The sequence below is a fragment of the Mchenga conophoros genome, linkage group LG2 (assembly GCF_057382185.1).
Source record: "Mchenga conophoros isolate Kocher_MC1m ecotype Shallow Benthic linkage group LG2, M_conophoros_male_GT1.1, whole genome shotgun sequence".
Taxonomy (NCBI): Eukaryota; Metazoa; Chordata; class Actinopteri; order Cichliformes; family Cichlidae; genus Mchenga; species Mchenga conophoros.
In genome coordinates this window covers 4208581-4220604 of record NC_140527.1, presented here as the reverse complement: position 1 = coordinate 4220604, position 12024 = coordinate 4208581, and the positions used below count along the sequence as shown (strand labels likewise).

Here is a 12024-nt window from a genome sequence, read left to right as displayed (position 1 = left end):
ACTGACAATAAACAACAGAGGATATGCTCACTACTTTGGCTGCGAGTACTAAAATGGCTGTAACACACAGTGTAAGGATCTTGCGAGCACTTTGGACACCAATTTCACTCCTTTTATTTTCTATGAAACTTATCCCTTCATGCCTAAAATGGCTCGGATGTAACTCTACCCCCACATGCTGCTCACATCCCCCTGCCGTATGGATTCTACAGCAACAGCTGGCACTGGGGATAAAGATAGAGTATTTGTGTCCCCTCTTATGTAGAGGTTTTCATCTGTTTGTTGCGGTGTATTTTTTTTAATTCAATTAGGAAAAAAAGACAGCAGAAAAATGACTTTCTATAGAAATCGTGATTCTTTCAGGAAAAAAAAAACAGCACTGTAGCGTTTCCTCCTATTGTAGGCATGGTATTTACTTTCATAATCCTTCCAAATATGAAATCTTTAGTTGTTATAATTTAAAGCTACAGACAAGCTGTCCACCTTAACATCCTGTGCAATTAGTTCCCACTCCCTAGAGTCAAAGGTCATCAGTATGTTTGACAAAATGAAGAGAGTGTGGCCAAATGTCTATTACATGTCAATCACATTTGACACCAAAGGTGTAATGGTGATAATGCTGGTCAGGCTGGTGTTGGGTTCCTGTTGTTTTGTTTATTACACAAATAACACAAACACACACACATAGATACAAGCTCACAGCTGCCCACAGTGGTGCATAACTTCAACTCACGTCAGTATGACAGGCTGAAGGGAAAAAAGTGTCCCAATGATCACTTTTCAATATGCCATTTGTAATGCCACCAGGAATCAACAGCTGAAGTGTGTGTGTGTGTGTGTGTGTGTGTGTGTGTGTGTGTGTGTGTGTGTGTGTGTGTGCATGGTAGGTGGGGGTTAAAAGGGGTCTGAAAAGATCTGATTTAAAGGCAGACAAGGAGCGAGAAAACAGCAGAGACAAAGAAAGTGAGAAAGGATTTAAAATGCCAGAGAGAGAAAGAAAGTGAGAGTGAAAACAGACACACTGCAGAGAGAGATGTAAAAGGCAGCAAAGTACATACAGTTAAGTCTGTGACACTCAAAAGACTTTCTTGTGAACACTTTCTACTGTTTCACCTTTAAAATAAAACAGTTCATGGTAAAAGGTTTTAAGTGTAAAGGCTAATAATGATCCAAAGTAACCTGGAGCATCATTCCACTGGGATATTGATGGATAAAAATGGGGTGTCAGCAGGAGTGTTTTCTTAAAATACACACTGCTTATGGTGTCTTTCTATTCATCTGCTTAAAAACACTTTCTGTCCATTTCCAGTTACTACAAACTGGTATCTAGAAAGTCCATGTGGGTCTACTGGAGACTAAAAACACATTTTATGCTTCACACCTGCACAGCAGATTAATGGCATTACATTTATGAGACTGTTTGCTTACAATTATCACTGCTGTCTATGGCTATATAACTAATTTTATTAAATTCAGTGCATAATTTAAACAGATGTTTTATAAATAGTTAATAGGAAACAATAAAGACAATAGATTTCAATCATTGTAAGCAATTTTTGTTGACTTATAATCACTTCACAACTGAGGTCTTTAATTGTTAAAACCTATGTTATAAGTTTGGGATAATTTATATTACCTCATTAAATCTATTAATACATGCTTGATGAAGTTTGGAACACACACTAGAGACAACGATGTAAAAATGCAGTGAAACTAATGCGTGCTGTCCTGTGGAGTTCCACCAGTGTTATTACAGACTCCTCTGGTGCCAGCATGTGCTTTCTCTGACCCTGCGTTACAGCCACACACATTCACAGTGTGTGTACATAAACTGATGCTCACACTCTCCCTGACCCCTCCCTGATCTGCCAGGTGCCCTCTGACCTGCTGTGCTGTAGCGTTGACCAAACATACCCCAACCCCACTGAGACCACAATACAGCACTGTGGCGCCACACAATAATGCACCATGTAAGGGAGAGACAGAGAAGCCGGGAAAGACGGAGAGCTGAAAAAAAGGGAATTGGGGGAAAATACTGCATATAAATAAAGCGGGAATGAAGAAATAATATTAAAAAGCTTCTGGAATTACAGATGTGTTGCACATGCTGGTCAGAAGAGAAATGTGTATAATATTTAATGTTCACAAAAACTTACTTTGTCTTCATATTATGTCCTTGCAGCATCATACTAGCAACTGTAACTCTCAGCCTTTCATTAATCCTCCTTTTATGTTAGGCTGTGCGATATGACCAAAATCTCATATCCCGATACAAGAATTCTATCGTCCGATAACGATATAAATCACAAAAATGTAACATTTTCTGTAAATTCTGTGAATCTCGGGCAGCTCGACTTGCGAGAAGTGTTTCCAGCTGCGCGTCATGTAGCTGGAGTCGAGTGTTTTAAACGATGCATGAAACGACACATTTTTAGACATAAGTTGTAACGGCCGCCGTTTTCTTTGTGAGTATTTATTACACGGCGTGCTGCGGGGAAAAGGCGGCTCTTTTTTTACTTCTCATCCATAAATAATCTGCATCTTTCACGTGATTCAGTTTATTTTGAAAAGTCTCAACAGGATCTTGAGCTTTATTGTGAAAGGTTTATGTGGAACATAAGCAAGCGGACACGCGATGCTGTTACCGTCGTTGTTGCTAACCACAACGCATAAAAACTAGCTTGTCCGTCCGTAGTGTGGTTATATTAAATATAAGAGAAAGAGAGAACTTTAAGAAACTAATATAGCCACTATAGTGACCATCAAAACCATGAAAAAATATTGCCGTAAACAGTTTATTTTGCGACACCACGAAACAAACGATAGCGTAAAATGAAACGACAGATGTTTTTATATCGTCATCCGATATATATCGTTATATCAAACAGCCCTATGTTAGACTACTGCTATTAGGGGTGTGCAATTATTCTAAAGACATTTCCAGTATTTTTAAATGATTACAAATTTAGTCATGAAGTCAGTTCAAAACTGTCTGTTAAATATTTCTGTTTCTTTCTCAGTATTTTTTCCACACTGCCCTTTTCTATCTTATCTTCTCCTGTTGCCTTTCCTTCTCCTGCACCCCCTCCACAAACAGGCATCGCGTCTTAGCAATACTGCGACACAGCGTCAGCCCCTGCAGAGAACGTCCAGACAGCCCCATTAAACCCCACCATTAGCAAACTCAAAGCAAACATTGACTTTATCTAAATGTGGGCTAATAGCCTTCAACATTAGCAGACCCCATAAAACAGTGAGCTGCAGGACTGCTCCACAAGGTCCCAGCTCGTTGCCCGTGAAGAGGTCCACATCAGTGCTAGTTAATCTGTAGGACATGTCATATTGTAGAATAAGTTCTAGGTTTTGAAAACTCACACTTTAGACTAACACGTAAAAGGGACATGCACGAATATTTCAGGTCTCTTCTTTAAAGTGCATTGTTGGTATTTGGAGTTTTTTTGACAGCCACAGCTGCACTAGCCCAAACAGCCAACAACATTTGGCCCTGACGTTAGGATTTAACAAGAGGAACTGAAAGAGTCATTTGGATCCTTTGAAGCTTCCCTTTGTCAGTTAATCAACCAGCACACACACACACACACACACACACACACACACACACACACACACACACACACACACACACACACACACACACAGTCTGTTTCTTCTCTCAAATAGAGGATAAAAGCCTCAGTTAAATCTTAAATTAAAGTGCATAATCGTTTAAACCATTTACTAAAGGGCTCTTTAGTTTTTCCATAATACACTAACAAAAAACTCTGTAGGTTAAAGGTAAAAAATACTGGTTCCACGCAAGAGAAGAAACATTTTCTAAGGCCTAGCGTGGATTCTGATGAATGTTTCACCCATTTTGGGTAATCTAGTTTTAGCACCTCCTGTGCGAACACTGAGACTGGCAGGTAAACACCCCCAGGTCATATAATGGTTATCAGCATGTCAAATGGCATTTACAATTGTTAGCTGTGACTAAGGACACTTTGAATGCTTAAACTAGTGAGGTGAAAGAGATTCATTTTATGTGAGCCATATCGCATACTAGTCCAGATTTGTATATATCAAACTGTAATATTGTGATACTATTATATAGCAATGCCTTTTATGTTCCCTAGTGCGCACAACAAGACATGCTCACTGAGGATGAGCGCCGCGTGTCACCCTCTGGTGACAATTTGGTACCTAAAAAGGAGCTACCTCGACAACCTCCAACGAAGCAATACTTTACCAAATATGCAAGAAAACTGGTGATGTGCAACAAAAACTATACAAGTGACTTCACTGAGCATTATTCCATATGACAGGAAGAGCAAACGGTGAATGAAATTAGTAATATGTTTACATGATGGAAAAGCAGGGCCTTGGTAAGAAGTTCAACTCAAGATACAACCTCTTAGCTACTTTTGTTATGCGAAAACTATTTCACTATAATGCTAAAGCTAGCACGATGTTTTTAGTAGATTCACTCTCTGAATTAGGTAGTCTGTCCTTAATAATCCTAATTCGTGGAAAAGGATGGAAAATACCCTTCATTTACTTACACTGCTGCTACACTGTGATAAAATGTGATGCTATATTGCCCTTATAATGCGTCTTGTTACAATGAAGCACAAAGCAGTGGTCTGAAAAGCAGCTGTTCCATTAAAGAGGAATCATTCTGCTCTCTTCCATCTAAATCCACTAAATGTCAGACAGGCAGAAACTTACTGCTACGTTTTATTTTATCTTTAAAGTAGCCATTATTTTTTAAAGTTGTTGTTCCAGAGAGTATCTAATTACTACACCTAGAAATAAAAGCCAATTCTGTAGTTGTATCTTTTGTTTTTACCTCTCTTGGTATACTCGACTGATGGCTGGATAAAACAGACATTTTAAATTGTCGTCTTGGGTACTGGGAACTTGTGGCAGGAATTTTTCACAATTTGATGACAGATTTTTAACCATTGATGACAAACTTTAAATAACTGATGGAAAAATAAAGGGATTGTGAGTTGTAGTTTTCATACCTATCACTTCATCCTGCCCTCCAGCCATCTTTAGCTCTTCTAAAAACTTAAAACCTGTGCTATTTATGTGTTCCACTTACCTCTGATTACTGTCTCATTCTCCACTCTTTACCTAACCACAGTTCTCTCCTACATATCACTGTTAGTGTTAGCATGCTAATTACATTCCTCAGTAGTGAGTGTGTGGGGCAGAGGGTTGTTAAGGGATTGGGGGCCTGTGTGTGACTGCTTATATGTTAAATTATATTTATGGGTAGAATCTTCTACTTGTATATGTTTCCAGCGTCTGTGCATGTGGCTGTTTACACTCTGCTCTTTCTGTCTGTCATTTCCTGCAGTGACGATGAACTGTTCTCTCTCTCTCCCCCTCTGTTTCTCAGTGTGTGTTTGCAGTGTTGCTTCTTTGGCAGCTTTCGTGGAATGAAGATGCATTTTTAATGTGGCTGTGGGCTTTTTTACACTTATTATAACAACAACCCACGGCGATGAACCCTCTCATTGCCGTGTCTGTTTCTCTCTCTTCGTCCAAATAATGGGTGGTCTATACGGCACAATCACATGGAAAACATGAAACTGTTTAGACAGAAGAGTACATCAGGAAACCATGTACAGAAACCCACAAATCATCTCATTTCTGGGTACGTCTTTTTTTTTTCTGAATTTGCTTCCAGAGAGATCTAAGACTGTGAAATGCCATTTCAACATATAAGCTCGTACAAAGAGGAAAACAAAAATCTGGTGGATTAACTTCAATAATCACATTAATATCATCCTACCAGTCGTGCACCAGTTGTTTGACCATCAAGCTGCAACAGCTGTCTTATATAAATACCAACTGACAGACTGATAACCATCTGACATACACATGGCATTTTTCATCACATAATTAATCTATCTCCATATGTGTAGATGCATACACAATAACAGCATATACACTAATAAACCACAACTGGATGTGCTCAGTGTCTAACACATTTAGTAGATCGTTCAGCTGCGTCTTCAGAAAGCACCAAAGCTAGCAGTTTAAGTCAGTAGAAAGTCAAAATGCAACATCTGCTCTACAGAATCTGGTTTCTTTGTATAATTGTTTAATGCTGAGGGAAATTGGACTTGAAGGAGGCCATTATTCTCGAAGTCTAAGGAAACTCTTGGAGAGTGTATTTGTAGCGGCAGTGGAAATATTTGGAAGTTGCATTACATCTGCTTCAATGTGCAAATCTGCCATGGTTTAACATTTTGTGAAATATGATTAAAATCACTACCACTCTCATGTCTATAATGTACATATTAAGGTACAGAAGGTAGCTTAACAGCATAAAGATCAGAAACGGAGGTAAAAAGTTTGATTCTGCCAAAAGTGACAAAATCCAAAGAGCAGTTCTGAAGTTCACAAAGGATTCCTGGAAATGTCAAATATTTGATTTGATCTGGAATCTAACTCTGTCCAAAGCTGCAGGCAGCCTCAAATCCACTGGCCTACTACTTTTTGACCCCTGAAACCAAGCTCGGTGCTGTTCAGCTAACAGGCGAGAATGCTAATCTCTCAGCTGCTCAGTCTCATGCTCAGCTACACACACTTATGCACGCAGACCCCAGTTCACACAGTGCAGTTGTGTAAGCCTCTGGAGTGCAGCAACTCTACATCTGTTGCAAGGGGCACCAAAGTTGCCTCTTTATCACTAACTGCCTGTCTCACTATCTCCGTGTCACTTCCTCGTTCCTCGGCACAATCCACAGCAACAGTTATTAGACCCTTATGTTTAATAATTTATTATTATAATAAACATTTTCTCTTTAACAATGTGGTAATTTTAAGGTAATGCTTTTTTACATAATGTCCTAAATTATAAAATAGCTTAAATTTACTTTACCTGCATCTTGTGTAGAAAGGCTAATGATCTGATAAATGATACCATGAGACCTTGTTTTCAATTTGAAATGTCCTATTGTGAGCTGTGATATTTTTAATTTTCTTGTTTATTGCTGACATAGCTGGCATATTTCTCTGAGATATCTCAGTAGTCACACATTTAAAATGTTTCTTTGTATCATTTCCTAGAGTGCAGTGGAAAAATGTAACAAATAAGCCAGTCAGATTAAGATTCTTTTAGATTCTTGTATTCTTGTAGATGATATCTGCTGCTAACTTGTTGTAATTTGGATTCTATTATGCAAAAAAAGTTGGTGACGGGGAAGATTTGTGAGATTTGCAATCTTTTTAATGCTATAAAGCTCTGTTCGCCTCGTGCTCTCTTGCCCCCTTTCTTACACTCTCTGCTGTAAAGTGTTTTCAGCCACTGTCCATTTCCCCTCCTATTCCTACCTCACTTGTACCCACTGGTTTCTTTTCTCACTAGGTCCCTTCTATCATCCATTCTTACTCCAATCTCCCTAGTCCTGCCCCCCTTCCTTCCGATTTCTTTTCCACGTCTTTCCTCCATTCTCCTTAATCTTGCTCTCTGTCCTTCTCTGCTGCCTGACTAAGCTGACAGGCTGCAGTCAGTGAGTGGGAGGATATGCATTGTACAGCAAACATCCCTAATAGGCTAATCTAATCTCATCTCTTTGCGGTCTATGGCCCTGTGTTTACTTTCGGCCCCGTGTCTGCATGCTGGCTCTGCCTCGCCTCGCTGAATGCAGCTTTGTTCCGACTAAAAACTCATCGTTGGTGTGATCTGAGGAACGGGCGCCAGCTCCACAACTGTCTGCCCATAAAGCCTGCAGGCAAGCAGGGAATTGCTCTCATCTATGTACAGCTTGTTGTTGTTTGTCTCTATTACACTGATTTTCACTGACAAAAAACACATTGTTGAACAAAGTACAAGGAGCTGTTCTGTAACCGATGGTGGTGACAGACCCGCCTATACGGCTGAAGAATTCAGTTTGTGATCTGCACGATTATCTGAAGCTCTGACACTCCAGACATAAGTTGTGTGTTAAAGGCTGTACGGTGATTTTTTCATTTACAGCCACGTGACTCTATGAGGTCAGGTGAAAAACTCAAGTACATCCCATGATTCAATAGCTGGTAGAGTTCTCATGCCACAGCATTTCAATTGGATTGATGACAGGACTTTGCAACGCCATGATTCTTTTCTTTTTCAGTATTCTGTTGCAAACTTGCTGATGTGTTTGGGATTGTTGTCCTGTGTTATGACCGTATTGCTGTCTGACAAATGGCCTCCCATTCGATTCTAGTGCAGCTGGTAGAGGTCTGTGAGTCGTTTGGTACTGGGCCACGAGAGTTGAGGCTCTGGTGTGAAATTCATGGTTTTCAGGGTTTCTATCTGTTTTAAGTGTTATTTTTTAAATCGTTTTGATTGTTACCTCTGTTTGCCTTGGTCATTTCCCGTGTGTTATGAATAAATCTTCCGTATTTTGGTACTGGTATTGGTTTTATTTTGTTGTATTTATCCGTGACACCTTAAAGGTCAGTCCGTGAAAATATTGTCGGACATAAACCGGACTGTGGTGCAAAAAAGGTTTGGGACCGCTGTTCTAGAGTGCTTTGTTGTACAGGAGTTCACGCTTAACTCAATGACTGCAAAGCAAATCGAAATCATCACTATTGTGCTTGATTCTTGGTATGAGGTGTTTGCTCTGATATGCTGTGTTCGGATTTTGCCAACATGGTGCTGTGCATTACAACTAGACATCTCCACTTTGGCCTCATTTATTCAAAGGACATTGTTCCAGACGTTTTGTGGTTAGTTCAGATGCAGTTTTGCAAGCCAGAGTCAAGCTGCCATGTTGTTTTTAGTGCAAAGAGGCTTTCTTCTGGCACACCTTCCAAACAAGCCATACTGTATACTTATTCAGTATTTTTCTAATTCCACTGTCATGAACTTTAACATTTAAGAAGCTAACTAAGTAGCTCTTGAGCTTTTTGCAATTCCTTTCAGAATTTTTTGGTCTGTGGTGGATTTGCTGGGATGTCCACTCCCGGAAAGACTACGGCATTGTGCAAATGCTCCAGACCAGCAAATTGCCAGCGCTTTTGCTTTTAATTAATCAAATGCATTTGATTAGCAACCCCTGGCTGCAATTTACTTTCTTGAGTCCAGTAAGCGATAAGGGTGTAGTTAGTTTTTCACGCAATTCTGTTAAAACTGTATGAATAAAACAACCACTCAAAGAGAAAATTATAGTCAGCAGCAACAGTGACTGAAGTGACAGTGACTACATCTGGAGCTTATGGTGACATGTAGCTATATATACAAAAGAGTATCTGAATCCTGAAACTGAAAACCAAATAACGTTGCAAAATATGAAGATCTGAATATTCCAATAGTCAAAAGGTTTTTTTACTTGATTGGTGTCACAGTAGCACCCTTGGGATAACCAAGAGGTCCCAGGACAGCACAGGAACATCTCAGAAAATGTAACAACCAGACAGTGTTTGGATCTATGGTAATTCAGTGACGTAGAGTTAAATGAAGGAATGCAAATACATTATAGTTTCTGAACAAATATATCAATTCTGAAAAGAAATTAAGAAACCCAAGGAGCAGAGGAAGATACTGACAAAAAGAATACACTGATGTAGCAGTGAATAAGAATGCACACCATGAAAACATCCCCACAACTATTTAACTGCACCAACCTTTATAAGGCTGTTGGATAGTCACACAATCTGACTGTAATACTCTACAGTTGTTGATTTCAGTACTTTTGTTACTCACCCCTGACAGCGGTGGAAATAAGGACCATCTCCAACAACAGACAGACCCGGAAAAGCCCCATTTTTGTATTTTTATGAGGAAGAAAAAAGGTCAGACGATTTGATCTGAAAGGAAATTAAATGACAAAAAAGATATTAAGATTCTTATTAATGTATAACACCTGTGGTGCTACTGAGTTCCTGCCTTAAAGGTGCAGTTTTTTTTTACATTTCTGTATGTAAATGATCACTTAATCAACCACACTTTTCCCTTCTGTCTTCACAGTCTCTGGTCACCTTTATCATTTCAACATTTGACGCTCTCTTATGATCAGATGCTGTCAAAATAGCTGCTTGTGAAAGGAAATGCAGTACCAAATGGTGAAATGAAAACCTTGCCAGGAATTTTAAAAGAAAAAATGCCCCAGAAATAACCCCAGAATCTCTTCTTTTTGATGCATCATATGTTTAAAACAATTTCTTGATCTAATCAGTGGCAGTGACAACAAAGTAAGGTGTTCATCCACGACCAGACAGGAGAATAAATCTGTCAGAACACTTTCTGGAAGTCAGACTACTTTCCTTGCAGATTTATTCTGTCCACCTGTCCATAAGTCTCTCCTTACTCCGTTTTTAATCTTTCTGCCCCATAAATTTCCTCCCAAACCTTATGAGATCTTATTTCAATACTTCACATCTTTATCTTTGATCAGTATCTGTCATCCGCTGGGTCTCAGCTCACTAGGAACTGCTACTCACTTTAAAGTGCAAGATAACTGATTTGGCAGGGACTGAGAATTAAGCTGAGATCTTCAGTGAGGTTAAATTTTATTTGCGTTAAACACCTTACTACAAAACGTTTTCATAAGGTGTTTTACGCATTTACAAGTACATTATTACTATTAGGCAATTTCACGTTATTTCTAACCAAAAACATTAAAAGTATTTAGAAAGGGAGAAAATTCTGTATTTTGTGATAGCTTTCATGAATATGAGTCCAGACTGGGTATCTGTACGTGTATGAAAAATGTGGACGTATTATCATGAAGCCACATCTGCCAATATCTGTCCGTTTTAAAACATTTGCACGATATGAATATGCTTCAAAAATTGGTTTTTACTTTAGTCCCTGGGAATTTGGTTAGAACTGCAACAGTTCTAACCGGTTACCAATTTCTATAGGATATGTTGTTTTCCAACATGCAAGCTAATAAAACTGAAAGATAGCAAACAAGTTCACTGTGAAACTCATTATGAAGTGCAGAAACATTAACATTAATGTACTTTAGTGACTTTAGAAGACGGACTTACTGTTCTGTTCTCAGCCGTGTTGCGGTATCCTCAGTATGTTACCCGCCGGGGGGGCACCACGCCGTTATTCCGCAAAAAAAGTAATTCACCTTAAGTCCAATGACTGGAAGACTACAATAACTTGATTGTGCAGACACGTGTTTGTGACTGAAATACCAACTTGTATTAAGTCTACTTGGACAAAGTAAAGCGACAATCATGCGACTAAACGCAGAAAACTGAATTCATGAGCACGGTCAAACACATGAGCGCTCAAAATGTATCTGTAGTATTTCTGAATGACAGCCCGCATGTAAACCGCTCCAATGAGCGGAGTAAGAGAACCGGGAAAAGAGGAAAGAAAACAGAGAGAGAGGAAAAAAATGCATCTACACTCTCCAGTAAACTATCGAGATAACTATGTGTAGAATAAAAACCTTAATATCATATCCTCATCGCCTCCAGCAGCGGTACGCCGTCTGTATTTCAGCCGCAGGCGAGAAAACAAAACTCCAGTCGACGGATTGTCCCAGCACGTAACTTTCAACCAATCAGAGGGCAGGCCAATCAGAAAATAGACCAATCAGAGAGCAGGAGCGTGCAGGACAAATTTGGAGCGGTTTATAGCTGCGAGGAGGGGGACACTTACTCAAATGATTATTATTAATAATTTTTAGTTACAGCAATAATGCACAAAAGAACAGAAACGTTACAACAGGCACTCCAGGAAAGCTGAACGAGTCTTTAAAAAGGAGATTTTTATTACAACTATTATTATTGTTGTTATTGTTATTATTATTATTTTATTAGTAGTATTAGCAGCAACAGCAATAAGAATGGTATCTATCAATATAGACTTATACTACTTTGACTAATGTATAATATATGATTTCACTATTCTATTCTATTCTATTCTATTCTATTCTATTCTATTCTATTCTATTCTATTCAAGCCCATCTACGATTTCGCGGACCCCAATAGACGTCTCCAGGTATGGAGCTACATTGCCCCCTAGTGGCACTTGTACGTTATTACAGCTATAAAATAAA

The 12024-nt window shown here is 39.0% G+C and overlaps 1 protein-coding gene across 3 annotated transcripts in view; it reads right to left on the bottom strand.

The window, feature by feature from the left end:
• fgfrl1a (fibroblast growth factor receptor like 1a) overlaps positions 1-11466 on the bottom strand; it is a 71272-nt gene extending 59806 nt beyond the window's left edge. For all 3 annotated transcript variants that reach the window (XM_085283751.1, XM_085283759.1, XM_085283767.1), the window contains exons 1-2: positions 10996-11466; positions 9707-9810 (exon numbers count right to left, since the gene is read on the bottom strand). In XM_085283751.1, coding sequence (XP_085139877.1) covers positions 9707-9767 — 61 coding nt within the window. In that variant the 5' untranslated portion in view covers positions 9768-9810; positions 10996-11466. The remainder of the gene's footprint in view (positions 1-9706; positions 9811-10995) is intronic.
• Between the last annotated feature and the right edge of the window lie 558 nt (positions 11467-12024).